We start from the raw sequence: 21792 nt of genomic DNA, 5'->3' as shown, positions 1-21792 counted from the left end.
GCAAAACACCATGTTATTACTACCAAAAAGTAGGGTAACACGACCATTTGGCTAATGATCTCAGGTACTAGTGCAGTGCTCTGTATGGCTCTGTCCTCAGTCAGGACATGGGAGAAAACAAGTATACACGAAACACAAAAAGTCCCCCAAGTCTTCTCTATTTGTGTTAAAAACACACCTTCATTAAGCTGAACAATTATATATTTTAAATGGACAAGATGTATCAACATCTATGATAAGATGTGCTTGATTATTTTTGAAGGACAAAATCTGTTTCAATTAAATATCTAAAGTATGGGCCGGCCGAGTGGCGTGATGGTTAAGAATTGGCTTGGGACACCAGAGGGGCCCGGTTCGAATCCCACATATGAGGGCCAGTGACACTGCCCTCTACAGCTAAGATGCTGAACAACAGCTCAACCTGGAGCTGGGCTGCAGTGAGTCACCAGCTACGGCGTAGGCTGTAGCCCCTGCTGCAGTGGGTTGCCATGGGCTACCGTCCAGAAGCTGGCGACTGATCTGCCTTGGCCAGGAAGAGCGCAATGATGGTGCCAACTTGGGCCAGTGAAGCAACGTCCCCCACAACTAGACTGAAGAACAAAACGACAGCAACTTGTCCCCTTCCCCCCAATTCCCCAGCACTGTTCCCATCCCCCCAATTCCCCAATTAAAAAAAAAATCTTAAAAATATCTAAAGTATACTAAGAATTCTCCTTTTTATAGCAGACTGTTAGATCATAGTACAACTAAAAAACAGATCAGTTTAGTCAATTAACAACTTCTGAAAACTTTTCATAGAATGAATGGCAAGTCCTCTGTGGAATTGAATCAGGTGGGTGGTGACTCTGATCAAGTAATACTCCTCTAAACCTCATTCCATGGTTCTTGGACTCTCTTCTATGTGTACATGTGTGAGTGCAAGTGCCTTTGCACAAACATGATCCCATCTGGAATGTAGTACATTTGCAATCTATCTTAAAGGAAAAGTCACCTTTATAGTTTATCTGGGAATTCTGTTTTGATTCTACTTACAGAATTAATGGGCTCTGTAAACTGAGTCATCTGGAGACAGTGGCTGACTGAGTCAGCAGGACTGGTTGGAGGATGGATTATCACAACTTCCTAAAATATACTTGGCTTTTGGCCTTTGTCTCCTTCCTGGCTCCCCAGATCCTGGCCCCAGCCACCCATGGCTCCTACATCAGGCTTTACAAAAGCGTGGAAGGGAATTTTCTTTTTGGGAGGGGATCCCTGCTTGCTTTGCTGGCTTCTTCCAGGACAATCCTAGTGTTAGATGTGGGACTGAGTAATCCACAAAGGCTGCTTTAGATTTGGAATTTTGAAGGGGTGAATGGCAGGCTCCACTCAGGTCTTACTTCCCCAGGTCTTACCTGGATTTTCAGCAATGTGCTCCCTGACAGCCCTTGGGAAAGACTCAGTGCTCTTCAGCCTTGAGGGCTGGTTCCCTGCCGATCCCCAGTGGACCTTCCAGGCTTTTAAGAAAACCGATAGTTTTTCCTTGTTTATATGGTAGGAGCCTAATAAACAGTCATACAGTGAGTCAAGACAAATTGATGGGCCAATTATTATCAATAGGGTGCTAACTGTGTTACTAAAACAAAGCAAAACAAAAATAAAAAACAAAAGCAGAGCCCAGTATTCCAAGTTGCTTTTGCCTAGGATCCAATTATGGCTTAAGATTCATCACATTGCCTGTGTCCCTAACATAAAGAGCTGCAGTCTTGCTACACAGTGAAGAACTCAAAAACAAAAAAGCTCTATTTTTTTGTGGGATAGTGTAGATTAATTCTGATATTTTATAACATCTTAATGGTTTACTAAAAATTGACAACATTTCTCAAAGAGTGTTGGCTATACCAAGGCAGTACATGGAGGCACAGTTTTTATTTTAATGTCTAGTGCTTATTTTAATAGTTACATGTATTTAGTATAGTTCCCAATTATAGTGGAGATATTAAATTTACCTTTTTCCCCATTTTTTTAATTGTGGTAAAATGCATACAGCATAAATTTTACCATCTTAACCATTTTATAATTTAGAGGTATCATATTGTTGTACAACCATCACTTCTATTCACCTCCAGAACTCTTTTCCTCCTGCAAAACTGAAACTCTGTACCTATTAAACAATAATTCCCCTCTTCCTCTGCCCTCCATTGCAGGCAACCATCATTCTACCTTCTGTCTCTATGAATTTGGCTACTCTTAAATACCTCATATAAGTAGAATCATACAGTATTTATCTTTTCATGACTGGCTTACTAAATTTACTTTTAAAATAAATGTGAAAGGTAAGTTAAAGAAAAATATTAGCTAAATTAATAGTAAAAGTGGTCATGAATAAAAGAAAAATTGTAACACAACAGAAGAAATTTGGGATAAGATCATTTGGATTAGAACATAATATTTTTTTCTGTATTAATATTTACAAACCTCACTCCTGAATTCAAGGAGGAAGATCATCCTGAAAAATGCATCTATTAATATTTGCCATTGCTCAGCCCCTTCCTTGCCAGTGTTTAAACTATTCTTGATTGTCCATTGCTGTTATAACAGCCTCCTGTCCACCTGTCAAAACCAGCCTCGAGAACTATTCAACATGGAGGAGGAGGTCGATACGCTGGAACTGATGTTCCAGAAAGGTGACTCTGACCTGGATTACATTCAGTACAGGGTGGAATATGAAATCAAGACCAATCATCCTGATTCTGCAGGCGAGAAAAATCCAGTTACACTCTTAAAGGAATTGTCAGCAATGAAGTCTCGATATCAAACTTTGCATGCACGCTTTAAACCAATTGCCGTTGAGCAGAAAGAGACTAAGAGCCGCATTTGTGCTACTTTGAATAAAACTGCGACCAGGAACTACAAAAGCACATAGACCTGGAGCTGTCACCACTGACTGAAGAAGAGAAAACTGTGGCACAGCAATTTAAATCTCACATGTCAGACTTACGAAGAAATGGACTTGCAAAAGGGAACTCTATATATTAGAGATCAACTCCAGAGAGATTTAAGAAGATGTCTTGTTAGCACCTGATGACTAGAGGTCAAGTGTGGTGAAGGAGCAGATTTGGCCTAGGTGACCAAGTAGTGATGCCTTTCACAAGAGAGGGGAATATAAGAAGGGCAGACATATGAATACATTTCAGTCAAAAGGATGGAATGGGGGCCGGCCGAGTGACGCAATGATTAAGAACTGGTTTGGGACGCCAGAGGGCCCCGGTTCGGATTCCACATGAGGGCCAGTGACACTGCCCTCCACAGCTAAGATGCTGAACAACAGCTCAACCTGGAGCTGGGCTGCCTGTGAGTCGCCAGCGACGGCGTAGGCTGCAGCCCCTGTGGCAGTGGGTTGCCATGGGCTACCGTGTGTAGCCAGCAGCCAGCGTGAGCGGCCAGCAGCCGCAGTGAGTGGCCGTCCAGAAGCCGGCGACTGATCTGCCTCACCCGGGAAGAGCGCAATGATGGTGCCAACTTGGGCCAGTGAAGCAACGTCCTCCACAACTAGACTGAAGAACAAAAGGACAGCAACTTGTCTGTTCCCCTTCCCCCAATTCCCCAGCACTGTTCCCATCCCCCCAATTCCCCAATTAAAAAAAAAAAAGGATGGAATGGGAATAAAGGGATTTAAAATATATATGCACACACACTTAGTCTTATAATTTCAGGCAAGGAAGTCTCTTAACACTGTTTTGCATCTGTTTTTGTATAACTGGGATATCATATGAGTAGGTGTCCTGTCCTAGCATTAAAAGAAGGTTCATGTACTATCTGTCAGTCAAATGTGAATGAGCATGCTTTGGAAAATAAAGGATAGAAAAAAACCCAAAAAACAAACCAGCCTCGAATTTTGTCTCCTCCCCTATCTCCTACAGCTACAAGTAATTTTAGGCATAGGTAATTCCTTTATTCACTGTGTATATGCCTTGGGGCACTTACTCCATTTTACTCTGTATTATACCTCTCTCTCTTACAAGCCTGGCTTCACCCCTAGGCTATATTCAGGCCCATCCAGGGCAGGTATGGATAAAATGCCTGCTCTGGACATGATGAGGACTGGGTAGGAGGTGATCGGCAGACAACAGGTTTATTCCCTGTGAGCTCAGTGGGCAACGAGAAACATGGAGGACACTGGGTCTCTCCCTTAGCTTCCTTCTGGGCGCCCCATGCATAACCTCGGATTCAGGCCTTTCTTCAGCCAGGTTCCAACAGGATCTGGCTGCTCGGTTCCAGTCTCAGGAGACAAAGGGTTCTTGTCTCTGTGTTTATCAGGAAATGGGCGGCAAAAATCATGCAGCTACCAAGAGTCCCCTGGCCTTTGGCCATCTTAAGGCCTGGGGCTAGAAAAGGAAGTAGCCTAAATTCTCCCAGAACAATAAATCCAAACTTTTAGCAGCTCCTTCCTCATTGCTTATAACTTTCCTTTATGGACAGCCCTCCAACCCCCTCCCATCAACTGGCAAGGGGTGACTTTGAGTGAAAGTCAACACTGAGTTTTAGCCTAGAATTGTAACTCTATGATCACCTACACAGGACAGTGGTGATAAGCACTCCACTCAAGGCTCCCAAATACAGAATGCCTTATTCCAACACTGGGAATGCAATTTCGGTTCCAACAAAAGAGCTTGATGTACACCAGCTTGCTGAGCACAGGAGAAGTTTAGGGGTAAATAGTATTGGCAGGAAAGCTGCCTTTGGTTAAGGCAGGTACACCAAGTGAGGTATGGAAAAATCCAAAGCGAAAACCCCATACCTACACCAAGAGGGGCTTTAGCAGTCAGTTATCAACGAGCTCTCATTTACCTGGAGTTAGAACCACCCATTTCCTGCACATCACATTGAATGCATCAATATCAAGATGCTAACTTTTGTAACGCATGTCATGGTTTCCATCTAATCAGCCTTGATTCTAGTCTCCCCTCAGCCTCATAATCTTCAGTGGTTTGGTAGAAAGATGATTTGCAGTCAGACTTGAACCAAAGCTATAGTTGGCTCTTCCTAACTGTGAAGCCTTGGCCTGCCACTATGTGTTGTTTAGTTTCAGTTTCGCCATCTCTAAGGATGGATTGTTATTTGAAAAAGGAAAAAAAAGAATCTGATACTAAGATAAAACCTGAAAAGAACTGATTGTGAGAGTCTGGAACGTCTTCGGAACTATGAGCAAAGATTCTGTTCGGTAGTTTCCAGAATGTCTCTTTTATTGTCTCCTAATTTTTAGAAATTCAAAAAAAGAAAACAAGGCAATGTATTTCCATTCTATGACACAAAGACTATTCTGTACACAAAATTCTGGAGCTTTTTTTTGTCAGTTAAATAGGAACCTTTTGGAGGATGGCTCCTGGCTGGTCCTTGTACCTGAAATGGTCTTCATCCGTCATTAGGGTCTAGTCCCAACCTAGACTCTGGTGCTTGCCATGCTCAACTTTCAAATGAAAAACAGAAAGGATAAAAGGCTACTTCTCTTGATATTTTTGTACTGAAATTTCCATTCATATTCTGCCTCTCTGGGCCTCCCTTCCTAATCTGCTTGTGTTAAGCCTTTAGCTGCACACCAGCCTAACAAAGCCTTTTCACACAATGTTGTCTCCACCAGCTGCCATGGCAAGAAGGTGCAGCCCAAGACACGGCACTGTGGAGATCTCAGGCTTCCAGCCACAAGAGGCCAGTGCAAGCGCGGCCTTAATAATTAAGGGCCAGACAGAAGTTGGAGTCCTGTGTCCACCATAGCTTTGTTCCTAGAGCAGTAGATTCCTGTCTGTGTATCAAGAGGAAAGCAAATAAACTCCAAATGCTAATCAATGGCCAATATGCCAGGCATGGTGGGAAATGAACCAAGGGCTTCCTGGAACTGGGAGAAGAGAAGTGATAGGTCTGTGATCAATGGTTTCTGAAAATATGTTACTAGAAGAGACCTCATATGGAAAAACAGAAAAAGCAACAGCTAACACCGAAAAGATCCATCTGATAAAAACTTCTACCACAAAGACCAATTCCATTTTTATTAAACAAATAGGTACACGCATAGAAAAAAAAATTCCCAGGAAACCTTCAATTTAAAAAATACCTAGTAGTTGATGTCTTAACATGTGTAATCATGAAAACACTTCTTTAGAATTTGTGAAGCCAAATTAAAGTCAGGAGAAGAAGGGAGGCCCAAATTCATTTTGGCTACACATGGGGCCCTGGCTAATTTCTCAGCTTATTGCTGAGAAATTGCCAGGTGAGCCGAGGAAACTTACCCACCACCCAAGATGGGAAAAGTGATGGGAAGAGGCCTAGGGAAGGAGATATTCTTGTAAGGTTCATAGTCTATTTAATTGAGTTGTGAGGGTTATTAGAGGTCATCCTGTTTATCTCCTTATTTGAGGTCAAAACACTAGAAATTGATAGAACTGGACTTGGGACCAATTCTCTGACTTGTGCATTTCCCTACAACACACAAGTTATTTTAATTCCTTGGGGTCTTTTTTGTCCCCTTAAACTCCAAAAGGAAAATGGCTAATATATTTTGTATTATGAATTTTACTCTTGTGTGGCTAAGGGCTGCTGCTTTCTGAGGGAGGAGGCTTCCACTTCCTCAAAAAGATTTCTGAAAGCATGTTGCAAGAGGATTTTTGTGAAAAACATTTAGGGCCTTTGGTGATTTTTCAGCTGTATCTACTGAGGACTAGGAGGGCAGAACAACATAGAAATAGGAACAAACACATGTATCTGCTTCTGGGGAGGAAGCACTGCCATTTTTACAACAGGAGAAAGATTTTGTGAGGTTTTTTTTGCTTATGAACTATTTCCTTTCGTGGATTCTTCAGCAAGAGATAAAAAGCGCAGATACAGAGTCAATGCTGGCAGGGGCCTTCATTCATTCCTATAAAACTAAGAAACAGAAACAAAGAACCTGTTGTCCTGGGTACCCTTGGAGCTGAAAACAGGAGGAGAAGAAGCCAGGCGGCTCTAAGTCTCGGCCCGCTGACCTTTGAGCCTGAGCAGTGGCACACACCAGGCTTCACAGAAAGGGAAGCATTTCGTGGATTTGCTGTTCTTGGTCTTTGAGTACTTTGGGTCACACTGGTGTTATTTCATAGTTAGACTAAATCAAAATTACATTCTAACCAAGCAGATATTTCGTGGAAGAATCAACTACCAACATAGCAGAGAGGCAAGGTCTGTAGAGGGTAAGATACAGAGGGTGCCAAAAATATGTAAACGCATTTTAAGAAAGGAAAACTGTATTAAAATTGCAATTCTCAATATATAACGGTAACAAAAGATGAATACAAGTCACGTTACACTTCCGCAATTATAAGAGGTGCTCAAAGTGGTTACCATCGGCGTCCAGACACTTCTGATTATGGCCAACTACTGCTTGAGCAACACTGACCAGAATCCACTTGTATACATAATTTTGACACCCCACATACAAAGAGAAGAAAAAAAAAGAAACTTCTAGAATATGCTATTGTGAAAATTGTGTGTGCCTAGGGAAGCCAGTCCTTCAGTGGGAAGGTGCTACCTCTCAATAAAACCGGAATCAATTTCTAGGAAACACTGTGCATTTCTAGAATGATCTACAACACCTTTGTAAAAATCATGCATGTGAAATCATGCATGATCTACCATTTAAATGCACAGAAAAACACCAGAAAAATACATACTATGGCAAAGATATAAGAGAGGCAATAAGCAAACAATCAAAAGTGGTTCTTTCTTAGGGACTGGGTTCATGGTAATATTTATTTTTATTTTTTGCACTGTTCTTTTTCCACAATGTACTTACTCTATGTTTGTAATCAAAAAAAGAAATCGTACATGTTGTTTTAAAAAACCTTGCCCAATATAAGAGATATCATCAAGCAAGACAGACCAAACAGCTGTTTGGGGCATTTTTAACCTGGAGATTTACCTCATTCTTTAAGGCTAATGTCGAGTCTCATCTTTCCTAAAACCATCTCTTACCTGGAGTTACCTGCTTTCTCCCTGAGGTCCCTAGGACATCTGGTATATTCCTCTATTATGTCCTCATTCCATCATATGATACTTGTTTACAATTTTTTCTTCCGTAGATCATGTAAATTTTCAGACTTCACTGTCTAGGTATTTTGGCAAACAGCACCCACTCAATAAATATTTTCTTGAACTTAGTTGTTGCTACATTGGTAACAGTATGAGCAAAGAGTTAGTCAATCTCACAGAATTCCTTGAAACCATATTCTAAACACTGTGGTGCTTTGAAATCAGAAAACACCTTAAGGGATTAGGGGGGAAATTGATCAATGTAGTCATAGCAAAATATCCTCAATGGGCATGATAGGAAAATGTCTTACTGCAAAACTATCTCCGCTACATGACCTCTTCTAATTATGAACAAAGCTATACTCTACTTCTACCCCCAAAAGTGCCCCACCTGGCCTCCTTCCACTGAAGGCAAGAACAGCTGTGTTTATGATATTATTTGAGTGTTTCAGACAAATGGATTTTCAACTGTCTTTCAGAACACAATCTCAACCCAAGTGAAAGAGCTTTTCTATCCTGTTTTCCATCAGATATTCTTTGAGAAAGAATATGAACAGGCAGTACTGACAAATACCCAAGAATTAGTGGAAATGTGCATTTACAATTCTTAGAGCTAGATTGTGTGTAAGAGGAAAACCTAAACTTTGATAACACCAATACTTTTTTATTGGAGTCTAAGGTACTGCATGATATCCCTAATATTCTGTAGCACATGACTGTGAGCATCCCATGTTCTTCTGAACCAGACTGGAGCTCACACAAAAGGAGGATAAACAACCTTTCTGAAGGTGTGACTGTTCTAGGAGAGTGGCTTGCTCTCAGATGCTGTGGGACCTCAGGATGTGCCCCAAGCCCTGAACCTCTGGTGTAAGTAGGTTTCCAGATATGGCAAAAGAGAAAAATGTTTGTTTTGCTGGCTAACACTGCATGTGGCACAGATACTATGTAAGAAGACAAAATGCAAAATGATTTTTTCATCAATGACTTGAACTTACTTCCTAATGACCTCAGGAATACATTCTTCAAAATCTTCAGAAAAATAAAGTAGGTATAAATCAATGAAGAATAATCACTTTGTACCTGATGTTTCAAGAAGAAAAGATGGAAAGGAATGATATGAAGTGACACTAAATTCTGTGTTTGAAGTCACTGAAGTGGAGGACATATAGTTTTTAAATATGGGAAACTATTAGATGCCGATGTATTCTGAGTTTAAAAGAATTCAGTTTCTGAAAATAGCTGTATCAGATTTAGGTACATACATTTCTTAGCTATGATGCAGCTAATGGCTTTGACCAAATCAACTCATGAGATGTTGAATATTTCTATATATAAGTACTGAACAAAGTAAAGCAAAAGAATCTAAGAGATGTAGAAAAATTCATTGGAAGTCTTTTTCTGCTGCAGGTTTATAATCTAAGATTCATAAGTAGAAATATAAATAATAATTTTCTCATAATTTTTGGCTTACTTTCTTTCTTCATCTCCTCCCTCCAAATAATTCTTTCCATAACTTCATGGTTTCCATAAATATCACCCAATGAATTGGCTGTGAACTCAGAATTCCCATGATTTTATACTTGAATTCAGACATGTGAAAATTGTAAAATGATGCTCTGTTAAAACTGAAGAGTCTACACTCCTGAGTCCCACAGCACTGAGATAAGTACTTGTGTCACAACATAGAGGTACCAGTTTTCATCCATCATGGTTTCAGAAACTCTAAACCACACACCCATCCAAAAGGCTAAAATGAAAAAGTAGTCAATATCAAGTGTAGATGAGAACAGAGTATTCAGAACTCTTAGACAGTTGGTTGAAGTGTAACTGATATAATGACTTTGGAAAACTCTGAGGCACTGTTTACTAACATTGACTATATAACCATCCTATAACCCAACAATTCCACTCCTATATTTCTAGCTGAAGCATGTCACAGTGTTCACCAAAAGAAACACACAAGAATATTCATAGCAGCATTATTCAAAATAGCCCCAGACTGGAAACAACTCAAATAAATATCCATCAACAGTAGAATGGATAAATAAATTGTGTTGTATTCACACAATTAAATACTATACAAAATGCTGAATGAAAGAAGTCAGAGTTAAAAGAGCATAGGCTGTATGATTCCAGTAATATAAAGTTTAAAAATTGGCAAAACTAATTTATAGCAATAGCAGTCAGGAAAGTGGTTACCCCTGGGGGTGCTGAGAATGTTGTTTCTTGATCTGGGTGCTGCTATGTGGTATATTTACTTTGTGAAAATTCATCTAGCTACATACTTATTTGTGTGCTTTTTCTTAAATGTATTTTAGTTCAGTGGAAATCTTTTTAAAGAGCAGCATTAGTGATAATGGGTTTTATTCTGAAGGCCACAGAGCAGGTAATATGATCATAGTTTTCTTACTAGAGGCGGACTAGTGTGGAATGTGGGCATCTCTTCCCCAGATTGGAAGCCACCATTCTTCTCTTCTAATCTTGTGTCTAACCTCCAATCAAGAGATGAAGTGAAGGGTTGTACCAGGGACTGGCAGCCTGAGCTTTCTGTGGTTTCAACACAAATGTTATAGCATAGCTGATCAGACGTTGAGAACTTCCTGGGCAACAGGCCCTTCCAGAAGAAGCAATGGCGGTAACCAATGGCTACAATGTTGCATTGGGCAGAGCTGGACAAGGAAGTTTTGAATTCTGTGTGTTTGATTTGGGGGGTGTGGGGTGAGGGGTGTCAGGTCCCTGGGCGTCCCCAGGGATCCACTGGATGGAGTGTACCAGCAAGGTAACAACAGGAATCTGGGAGGTAAGGGAGAGTAAGACGGGAAACAAAGGTAGCACAGACTTCGATGGTCTGTCTAGCCAGGATCCTCAGGGAACCTGCAAACCCAACCTGAGCCTCATTTCATGAAGTTGTTTTGTTTGATCCCTCTATTCTAGCTGAGGACAAAGGGATATTTAAAGACTTATTTTAGCTTATGGGTGATGGGTCCAGGTGGTAATGAGGGTGGAGCACTGGCCTACCTCTGGCCTGGGATGCCTGCCCAAACAGAGACACCCTTCCCCCAACCAGAAATGGACTGTGAGGTAATGGGGATGGAGAGGAGAGTAAAAAGCCTTTATTTTCTCATACTCTAGTCTTGGGGGATGGGTGGAATGGGGAGGAAGAGAAAATAAGAAACAGGATTTAGAGAAAGCACAAGAAATTCTTCATCCTTCTCCTGGTTTCTTAGCTTCATTTTGGTGAAACATTAGCAGAGGGCATGGGGTAGATTTTATCAGCTGGTGCTCTGCTGGCAAACTTTACAACAGCCCATAGCTCAGACTTGATGGAGGAAGCAGGGCTAGAACACAGGGAAAAGAAGGTCTGGTCCCTCTTCTTTTCTAGGGAGGAAGCTTAAAGCCTATCACACATTTTCAACTTTTTATTGTTTTATGTGCTGGCTGGGGTCCCCTAACTCCTTTACAAGGGTGATGTCTTGTTGCTGCAAGAGGCTTCTGATGCTCAAATACTTTTAGAATCTCCAAAGGGCTGGCAACTTGCATTCATCCATTCAACAAATACGTGTTGAGTGGATGCTACATGACAGCTGCTATTCCAGGTAGTGAAAAAACAGTATTGAACACAGACCAAACTCTCGTAGAGCTTTCCTTCTAATGCTGGGAGGCAGCACAATTAAGCAAGTAAATACATGTCAAATCTGTACATGTTCTATATAAAAAAAGTAAAGCCAGCTAAGGTAACAGAAGAAAGGGAGGGTCCAAGGGTGAATGCTTCCTGAAGAAAGGACATTCCAGGCAGCGGGAACAGTATGTGCAAAGGTTGGGAGGTAGGAACCTGCTTGTCAAGAAGCTAGTGGGGCTGGAGCACAGTGATAGAGGGGAACCGATTATAAGAGAAGAGATGGTGAGGGGTTGTGAGGAGTCAGATCCTGGGTCTCGAAGGCCATGGTGATGATTTTGGTTTTAAATGAAAAACTACTAAAGGACTTTGAACATGAGTGACATGGCTTAGATTTAAATGAACTAAAATCAGATCACTTTCTATGCTGCTTAGATAATAGCCCAGAGGAGGTAGAAGGGTAAAAGCAGGGGCACCAGGCAGGAGTCTACTGTAGTGATGCTGGTGAGAAGTGGTCCAATGCTGGACCTAATTTAAAGGTAGAGCTGCCAGGATTTAGGGATGGATGGGAGGACAGTTAGGAAAGAAGGAGAGGTATCAGGGATGACTGTAAGACCCAAACACAGTCATGGTTACTGGGATGGGAAAGACCAGGAAAGAAGCAGGTTTGTGAAGGGAAACCAAGGGTTCAGTCTTGGTCTTTTAAGTTTGAGGTACCAAAGTTCAGGCTGAGTGGACAGCTGCATGCAAACATTTGGATTCAAAGAGAGGACCAGCCCAGGGATATAAGTTGGGAGTCACCAATACACAGATGGTATCAAAGCCACAAGACTACATGGGATTACCTGGGAAATTCTCTAGAGATCTCTTTTAGTAAACAATATATTGGGTTGGCCGAGTGGCGCGATGGTTAAGAACTGGCTTGGGATGCCAGAGGGCCCCGGTTCGGATTCCACATATGAGGGCCAGTGACACTGCCCTCCACAGCTAAGATGCTGAACAACAGCTCGACCTGGAGCTGGGCTGCCGTGAGTCGCCGGTGACGGCGTAGGCTGCAGCCCCTGTGGCCGTGGGTTGCCATGGGCCACCGTGTGTAGCCAGCAGCCAGCGTGAGCGGCCAGCAGCCGCAGTGAGCGGCAATTCAGAGGCCGGTGACTGATGTGCCTTATCTGGGAAGAGCGCAATGATGGTGCCAACTTGGGCCAGTGAAGCAACGTCCTCCACAACTAGACTGAAGAACAAAAAAGGACAGCAACTTGTCTGTTCCCCTTCCCCCAATTCCCCAGCACTGTTCCCATCCCCCCAATTCCCCAATAAAAATCTTTAAAAAAATGCAGTCACCTCTTTAAAAAAAAAAACCCAATATATTGTGTTTACCACGTATCAACACTGTATGAAGCCCTTTACAGTTTTGTACTCACTTAATCTTCCTAATAACTCTGAGGTAAAGCTCTATTTTCATCCCCATTTTACTGATGTGGACACTGAGGCACAGAGGTTTTTAAGTATTTTGCTCAATGTTAGTGAGAAAGAGAAGAGGGTCGAGGTGTAAAGAGAAGAGGATCGAGGTGTGCGGTCTGGGTTCTCTAGGGCTAGGAGGTCAGGGAGAAAAGCAGGAACCAGCCAGGAGCCTAGAAGCAGTAGCAGGTGAGATGAGAGGAAACCAGGGATCATAGTGTCCCCGCAGACAAGCCAAGTAAGTGTCCTAGGAAGGGAGGGTGGGTCAACCATGTCAGACGATGCTGATAGGTCAGGTGGGCTGGGAAGCGAGAACTATCGGATGGAGAAAATGACATTTGCACTTTCACTAACCTGGATTTAAAATTCACGTCCTCCTTTTATATTTTGGATGCAGGCAACAAATCTCAGTAGTTTCCTCAGCAGCTGAAACTTTGTCACCAACCAAAACTCTAGATGTATCCATTATTGGTGCACAAGTATTGTTTATGCTCTCCTCTGCTTCTAGATGACACCAGACAGTTCCTGGTTACTGTGAGTGGGGTGGGTGAGGCCATATTACAACTCACACTCACCAAGGATGAGGCCAGAAGGGAAGGCGACTGTGAGGCTTTTGTGCAGCCACCAGAACATGCTCACCCAAGGTCCTGAGGGGCCGACTGCTTCTCTCTACAGTGGTTACACTGGAGGAAGCTCTGCTCCTCGCATGCCTGCTCTCCTCTCCCCTCCTCTGCCCCTTGGGCTGCTCTGTGCCAGGCTGACCTGCTGTTTCCTTGTGGTCACAGCTCTGCTCTGCCTTCATTGTGGAAACAAAGCAAAGTCTTCCTTACCCTACTTCTCTGTAATCTGGCCCTCCTGACATCATTGGGCAAAATGGAGGAATTAAAAGCAAACTAACCGTTCCATGCTTCTAAAAATCAGGGAAAGACCCCAGCATAGAAGCCACAGCCTTTATACCATATCATATGGGTCTCACATCAGCAGAATGAGGGTCATACCGGAGCTTTACCTCATAAGGCAATGAGGAGATTCAGTAAGTTGACAGCTGTAATACACTTAGAACAGCGCCTGGCATGTGGTAAACACCATATACACCATTGTTAAATAAAGACAATCTTGCCTTTTCTCTTTCTTTCCTATTAAAAAAAAATGCCAAGTAAAATGCCTTTGAAGTTTCATAAATTCAGTGTTAGCCAACATGGTATTCAAGAATAAGTGATATTGATCTGAAAAAAAAAATTATTGTGGAGTGCTTAGAGTCACTCTTAAATTTGACAAGAAAAAGACTAAAAGAGACATTAAATATTAAATGACGCCCAGCTCTCCCACCACAATACCCACTACAGTCAGAGATCAAGACCTTAACAGTCTGTTCATGTTACCACTTCTTTAAGCAAACCTAACATCCCCTGTGGCTTATATGCAGGCAGGGATTGTGTCTGTCCTCTGCAGTTTGGGGTCCACCTCACAGTGCTGTATCTCCTGAATGTGGGTGAAATCAGAGCTACTAAAGCTCTCTTTGTTACTCTTCTGTCATCAACCTGGACTCCCAACTTATTTTTAGCTCAGTAATGCAAAGAGCAAAGAGAAATCCCCTGGCTAAAGTCCCACAGGGTTTGGAACTACTCTGAAAGTGAAGTGAAAAGTCTCTAATAAAATATTATTGTCGGGCTAGCCGAGTGGCACAATGGTTAAGAACTGGCTTGGGTTGCCATGGGCTACCGTGTGTAGCCAGCAGCCAGCATGAGCGGCCAGCAGCTGCCATGAGTGGCCGTCCGGAAGCCAGCGACTGATCTGCCTCACCCGGGAAGAGCGCAATGATGGTGCCAACTTGGGCCAGTGGAGCAACGTCCTCCACAACTAGACTGAAGAACAAAACGATAGCAACTTGTCTGTTCCCCTTCCCCCAATTCCCCAGCGCTATTCCCATCACCCCAATTCCCCAATAAAAATCTTAAAAAAAAATTATTGTGCATTTGTCTAGTTTAAGGGAAAAAATTAACCAATCACATCGAGATCAAGGGTAATCATAGAACACCTGGTGCTGTGCAAGTAGCTTGGGGACCATCTGGTCTACCTCTGTCATTTTGTAGAGAAGGAAATGGAAGACACACAATTTCCACGGCTAAGGGAGAATATATTTCCTCCAGAGACATAGGAGTTAAAGCACTGACTGAATTCCAGCTGCAAAGAGCCTCTTTAAAATTGTCTGCTTTCCCCTCAGTCTGTGGCAAGAAACAAGTCTGGCCGGTTTGAAATTTGCCTGGACAACCAAAACCAACTGGTTCGCCTGCCCTCGCAGGACTCCTCCTGCCTGTCTCATGACTTACAAGCAAACCCCACTCCATGAATCTCACCCTCACCCTGCACAGGCAGCCTCAACCCCATTTCCTGGGAAAAGAGGCAAGATGATAAATCTGGCCTCCCAGGCACCAAGTGTCCATGTTGTTTAGTAGTCAGTATATTCTGTTATCTTTGCGAGCAATGACTAACACCATCCAAAAGCTGGATGAGGTTTTGGCAATCTCCTCCAACCTGCCACCCCCACCTTGACCTCTACACCCCCATTCTCCAGATAAAGACCATTTATTCTGATCCTGTGCAATACAAGCAAAACATATTATGTTTAACCAGCACAGTAAATTGCCTCCCCTTTCTTAAACATTTACAAGCACATTGAATTTCAAATACACTGGACTGCATTGCAGGTTAATAGCTAAGGTAAGTGCTGGGGGTTTTCTGACCTGAGAACGCAAAATGAGTCCATCCTCTTAGTGCTTTCCTTTAAACCTTCTGGAGACTGACACAGGCTACACTGAGTTCTATTTTGCACACGGAGGATCCTGCTGCGTTATTGTTTCCATCATTGTGAGAAGGTGGATATGGCAGATAGAACTTTAGGTTTCCGGGTTCTGGTGCCAGGAGGAATTGAGAGGGTGTAAAGTTCAAGTGCCTTCAAAGTGATTAAGCAAGAAGACAACTGGTTTCTAGGTCACTCCCTCCTCCTACAGAGAGCTTCAACTGGAGTGGCCAACACATTCCCAGTTCCCAAACTTGAGGAGCCACTGAAATGGCAGTCCTCGCAGCTAATAGGGTTCACTTAGCTCCCATCTCGCGCCCGGCGCCTAATCGCCTCTGTCACCTGTGGGCTTCAGTGGGTTCCAGGCCATTTTCCAAGCTGACATCTGTTTGCACCATCTCCTGTTTCAGTTCTCCGATCTCCGAGACGATTGTGTCAATGAGCTATTCAAAGACAAAAAATAGTGTGACGTCAGGAAGTGGAAGGGGCGTGCCCAGAGCCTGGGGAGATCCAGCCACTATAATAGGAGCACAGAGATGATCATTTCTTTTTTTTTTTTTTCAAATCCTGACTCTGTGAATTTCCTCTACTCAGAGGAAAAAAAACAAAGAGGGAGGGAGCAACTTCTTCTTAGAAAGAGGAAGAACTTAGGTTTCAGTATTGCCTTAAGAAAAATAATATGACACCCAGTTTGGGTTCTCAACATGAATACAAAAAGGATTAAACAAATCCTGGTAGAATCAGGCCTCAACATTCATGTTGTCAAAGTGAAGCTCAAAAGGAATTCTCTGGATTAAAATTTATACAATCATTCTGGTTACAGAAATAAGCATATTTTAAAGACATATAGAGCTTGCAAATCAACTTACAACTATATGAAATTTATTTCTCATCTTATTCTTTGCCTTTTTTTTTTTTTTTGAGAAGAAAACTGTTAGGGGAAACAGCTGCATGGGGCTGGGAATGTCAGTGAGAAAGTGGGTGAACCATGAGGGGAGTGGAGGAGGGAACTGTGGCCTGGTCTGGCAGTAGGCTGGTGTGGTCTTCTATCCTCTACCCAAATGCTGAAAAGGGGCTACATCTGACCCTGAAGTTTGGTATACACTCTTGAGCCCACCTAGCCACTCATTCAACAGAATCTTTCCTGGTGCTAACTAGGCACTGTATGTGCAGGAGCAGCTGTTTTCAAAGTGTGCCACTGCTCATAAAAGTTTGAAAATGTAGTTACTTTTCATATAAATGTTATTTATGTCAACATGTAATAAATTATTGTTTTAAATAAATAAATACCTTAACTTTTTCTTCATGTATTTTCTTATATTGACTTACTTATTTTCTGTTTTAATGATCTATCCATAGCTGTCAATGATGTATTTAGGTCCCCTACTATAATTGTGTCTTGGTCAATTTGTATTTTCTGATACAATAAATATCTGAACACATGAACACAAGCTCTTTGGGGTCCTCCATAATTCTGGTACTAAAAAATTTGAGAATTGCTGTTCTAGCTAAAGACAAGAGTTGTATTGCCTCAGGCAGCTTTTATCCCACTCAGACTCTGGAGAAACTTCATTTGACTGTCCAAGCTGTTCTAAATTGTTGACCCTATCTATTCATTAATTAATTCAACAGGACTTTATGGCCACCCACTTCACTCTAGACCAGGGGTCGGCAAACTTCTGAGACAGAAGAGCCACCAGGGGTCAGCAAATTGCGGCTCGCGAGCCACATGCAGCTCTTTGGGTACGTACATGTGGCTCTGAAGTAAAATTGAAAATGAAAATAAAACTATCATAGTCTCATTTATAAAATTTTTAAAGGATATTATTCACATAATGGTAATTGTGAAAAATATATTTATGGCTCTCGAATAATTTTTAAATTGTTGTGAGGGACAGGATTCACTCTTCCAGGGGTCGGCAAACTTGAGATGGAACGTACCCGAAGAGCTGCATGTGGCTTGCGAGCCCCTGCTCTAGACGCTACAAGTATACAGTAAGGTTGACAATTCTGGAGGAGATATTCTGGTGGGGCACAGATCACAGCACTGAGCAATGAGAAGTTCCAGAATGAAAATGATGCTGTAGGGAAGAACTATAGGTAGGGTGGGATGGTCAGGGCAGGTCTTTGAGGAAGTGAAAGAGCCCTGAATGAAAAGATCAAAGGAAAAGCCCTCCACACAGAGGAAGTCCCAGAAACTGCAGAGGCATGTGGACAGAGAGGCAGGCAGGGACCAGACCTCTTCGGCCTTCTAGATCGCCATAACTTTGGATTTGAGTTTTCTACCCTAAGAACCATTGGAGGGCTTTAAGTAGGGCGATGACATTTTACTTGTTTTATGTTCTTAAAAGATCACTTTGGCTGCTGGCTAAAGATGGTTTATAAGGGCAAGATGACAAGCAGCAAGACCAGTTAGGAGGCAACTGCAGTGGTTCAGGCATTAGATGCTGATGGCTTAGACCAAGGTTAAGGTAGCAGTGGAATTAGAAAGAAGTAAGGAATTTCAGGAATAGTTTGATACAGAAATTGACAGAAGTTGATAGACTGAATGCGAGGTGGTGGGAAGAGAAAAATCACGGACAGTGCCTAAGTTTTTGTCTTGAGCAATTAGATCAAATAGGGAAGGATTAGGATTGAGGAGAAAATCTAGTTGGGCATTGGGCAGGTTAAGTTTTAACTGAGCAGCTTATTGGCCATAAATTACATTGGTTAAGTGGCTTTTGACATTCAAGATGGAGCTATTTATACATGCAGAAGTCACTGGCTTATGTGTTAGAATTCCACAATGCTATCCCAGGGAGAGATTCTCCCAGGGGAAAGTGTAGATGGAGAAAGGATCCCTGCAAATTGCTCTATGCACTCCCATTACTTATAGGTCAGAAGAATGTAGGCCAGTCAAGTCCTCCATGCTTGATCCATCCCCTTTGAGTGTGAAAGGGTACAGGCTGTGGATGGAACTTCTAGAAGCCTTGGGAAAGGAAATGATCAGGAGAGCTCATTTTAAAAATATCCCAGTGGAAAAAACTTAAAAAGTCAGACAATGCCAAATATTCGAGGATATAGGAAAACAGGAATCCCCATATGCTGCTGAAAGAGTATTGTTCACAGAGCCATGCTGGAGAACAATTTGCAATATTGTGTAGATACTGACGATACACAGACCTCCTAGATATGCACTGTAGAAAAACTCTTGCACATGGGTGGAAGGAGACCTTTATAAGAATATATGCTGCACCACTATTTTTAAGAAAACCAAATTATAAGCACCTAATTGTTCATCAATAGGAGAATGAATAAATTGAGGTATAGAATACTACATGGCAATTAAAATTATTGAACCAAAGTGCTGACGAAACAACGTCCAGCCTTAAAAAAGTCTTACAAGAGTTTATTTGACCCAAACTAATGACAATTGCTGGGAAGCAAAATCTCAATGGATTGAGACAATGCTCTGGAGAATGGCAATTTTGCAGCTTATTTTATACATTAGAATCAAAGGAAGAGACATAAGGTGGGGTGAGGGGGGTTACATGAAATTCATTGGTGGTAGATTAACGGGGTAGGAGAAAACAAAGCAGAGAAATGTCTGGGATTGGATAAAAAGTAAAACAGAGAGACACATACTTGTTTTACATTGATGAGAACAGGATAGTTAATAATTAACACTTACAGCACAAGAGATGTGGGCAACAAGATAACAATGTGGTCTCATTGTCTAAGTGCAGGTGGTTGTGCAAGGGGTCTGGTAAAAAAGATTACTCTGACATTTCAAAGGTATGTTATCTCTTAGGTGCACAAAGACAACAGACAATTTGAAAGTTAAAGATGGACCTTTGTCAAGGAAGCAACAGGTCTAGGAGGTGACTACCCACCATGAGTCACTTTTAGTTAGGAATTTTTACATTCAGACCATTCTGTGTGGTCTCTTTGGCCTCTAGGTTTGTAAGGCCCACCATGCAGGTCTCCCCTGAGCTTTTCAGGTTTAGTATGTGGCCCCTTTTCATCCACTGTAGCTATATGTATCAAGACATATACAAACATAAAAACTCAAAATGCCTTCATTAAAGAAAAAGACAAGTTGAAAAGGGTTGCATTCAGTGTATGAAGTTTAAAGTCATGCAAAATTGTACTATTTAGTGATTGTAGATATACACATAGATATAAAGATGATTTCAATATGCAATGTGGGGTTTACACTTCTAGTCCCGGATAGTGGTGACCTCTGGAGGAGAAATGGATGGAGGTGTTCACAGATCAAGGGGCTCAAACACCTGTGAGATTTTATTTCTTAAAATGAAATGGCAAACTAATAAGATTTGACAGAGCTAGTGATATTTTTGAGTATTATGTGTGATTTTCTGTATGTTTAAAATACTTCAGAATCAAAATTATTAGGAAAGCAAGAAAAAGTGTAAATGTATGAAAGTGAAAGGCGATGGAGGGGTTAAGAGAGTTGGAAGGCATGGGGTGAGCTGGGCACGTCTGAGTGTCTGTGCCAAAACCCCAGAACTTTGGGCTGGGATCCCCTCTCCCATTCTGGGTCATGGCTGTGGTCCCGGACAGGAGGGTCCACCAGGGAGCAAAGAGCCTTGCCAGTGGAGGGCCAGCCACAGCCTCGGGCACACAGCTATAGGAGTTAAAATATTCCCATCTCCAGCAGGAAGATGAGTCACTAGGTACCTTCACCCTCTCCCCTCTCAGTCACCTTCATGACCACAGTATTGATTTGAACTAAAAATCCCAGTGGCCTTCCCCAGGAGAAGTAGCTGATACTCTCCAGCCAGACTGTTTCCTCCCTATACTGTTCATGTTGACACCTTTGGCTGCATGTCCAGGCCTCAAGGCCCACATTACTTCTTTCTTTTATACCTAGGCACACACAAAGAACCTACAAATTGTGTTTCTCACTCAGCAGCACTCAGTGGCAAATCACAGATAAATTAATCTGCAATTCAAAAAAGAGGCACATGAGGCCAAGACACAAAGGTGGATGAAGACAGAGGTTGCACCTAGCTGGATGGCTATGGGACCCTTCCTGGCTGGATGAGGGGTCTTTCAGTCCCCTCCATCTCTCCTCCTCTCAACCCCATTCTGCCCCAACTCACCTATTTGACAGCACAGAGAGATTTACCTGACAAATGGACCAGAACTTAGCATTCCAGAGCCAGGTCTGCCTCTCCAAGTGATCTGTTTATAAACCCACTAGGCCTTTCAACCAGCAAGAGCCCTACCTGAGGTCTGCCCAGGTGTCCCTGATTGGATCTGAGATGTTCCCCCCATTGTCCCCAGATACATTTGTGTTTGTTTTTAATTCCTGTAAATGTTTGATTTCATCCCTTATGCTCTGTTTCATTCTTTGAGAGCAAATAGAGAGATAGGTTATCATCCACCAAAGGAGACCAGTTTTAACTTAAGCTTTTCCATGTTAAAGCTGTCAACCGAAAGTTGTCAATGCAAATTCAGCACCAACAGGAATGGCCAATTTGGGGTGCAGTGAAGAAGGAAAACTTTATTCAGTGCGAACAGCTCAATTGTGATATAGCACTGACTGTGAGCATGGCTGTGAGGTAGCCCTGGTGAGAGACCCTTCTCCAGCTAGACAGCTCTGCTCTGCCTGCTCTGCTCTGCTCTGCTCTGGTCCAGCGAGACATGTTTGGTGTTTCCTCTTCAGTGTTTCAGCTCCAGCCAGGGAAATGAAGTTCTCAGTCTTTGGTGGACAGGGAAAGTGCACTCTCTGAACTAGAGGGGAGCTGATGTATATAGAAAGAAGCCCTGGCCCCTGGTCCCTGATAGGTCCATCCTCATGCAAATGAGGACTCCAAATTCTTGAAGTTTGATTGGTCCAAAAAGCACTGTCCTGATTGGTCAGAATACAGCTGTTCTG

The 21792-nt window shown here is 42.4% G+C and overlaps 1 protein-coding gene and 1 pseudogene across 10 annotated transcripts in view; one reads left to right on the top strand and one right to left on the bottom strand.

The window, feature by feature from the left end:
- The window catches only part of RIN2 (Ras and Rab interactor 2), a 227069-nt gene that overhangs the window by 47901 nt on the left and 157376 nt on the right, over nt 1–21792 (bottom strand). For 7 of the 10 annotated variants that reach the window (XM_019653108.1, XM_019653105.1, XM_019653107.1 and 4 more), the window contains one exon: nt 16251–16351. The exons of 2 other annotated variants lie outside the window; for them this stretch is intronic. In XM_019653108.1, the coding sequence (XP_019508653.1) occupies nt 16251–16351 (101 nt within the window). Of the gene's footprint in view, nt 1–15852; nt 16021–16250; nt 16352–21792 lie in introns of those variants that run through there. One more of the 10 variants, XM_019653115.1, reaches the window with a different exon arrangement.
- On the top strand, nt 2565–3015 carry LOC109388412 (spindle and kinetochore-associated protein 2-like; annotated as a pseudogene).

The sequence above is a fragment of the Hipposideros armiger genome, unplaced genomic scaffold (assembly GCF_001890085.2).
Source record: "Hipposideros armiger isolate ML-2016 unplaced genomic scaffold, ASM189008v1 scaffold_195, whole genome shotgun sequence".
Lineage (NCBI taxonomy): Eukaryota > Metazoa > Chordata > Mammalia > Chiroptera > Hipposideridae > Hipposideros > Hipposideros armiger.
This window is presented reverse-complemented; position numbering and strand designations above follow the sequence as displayed.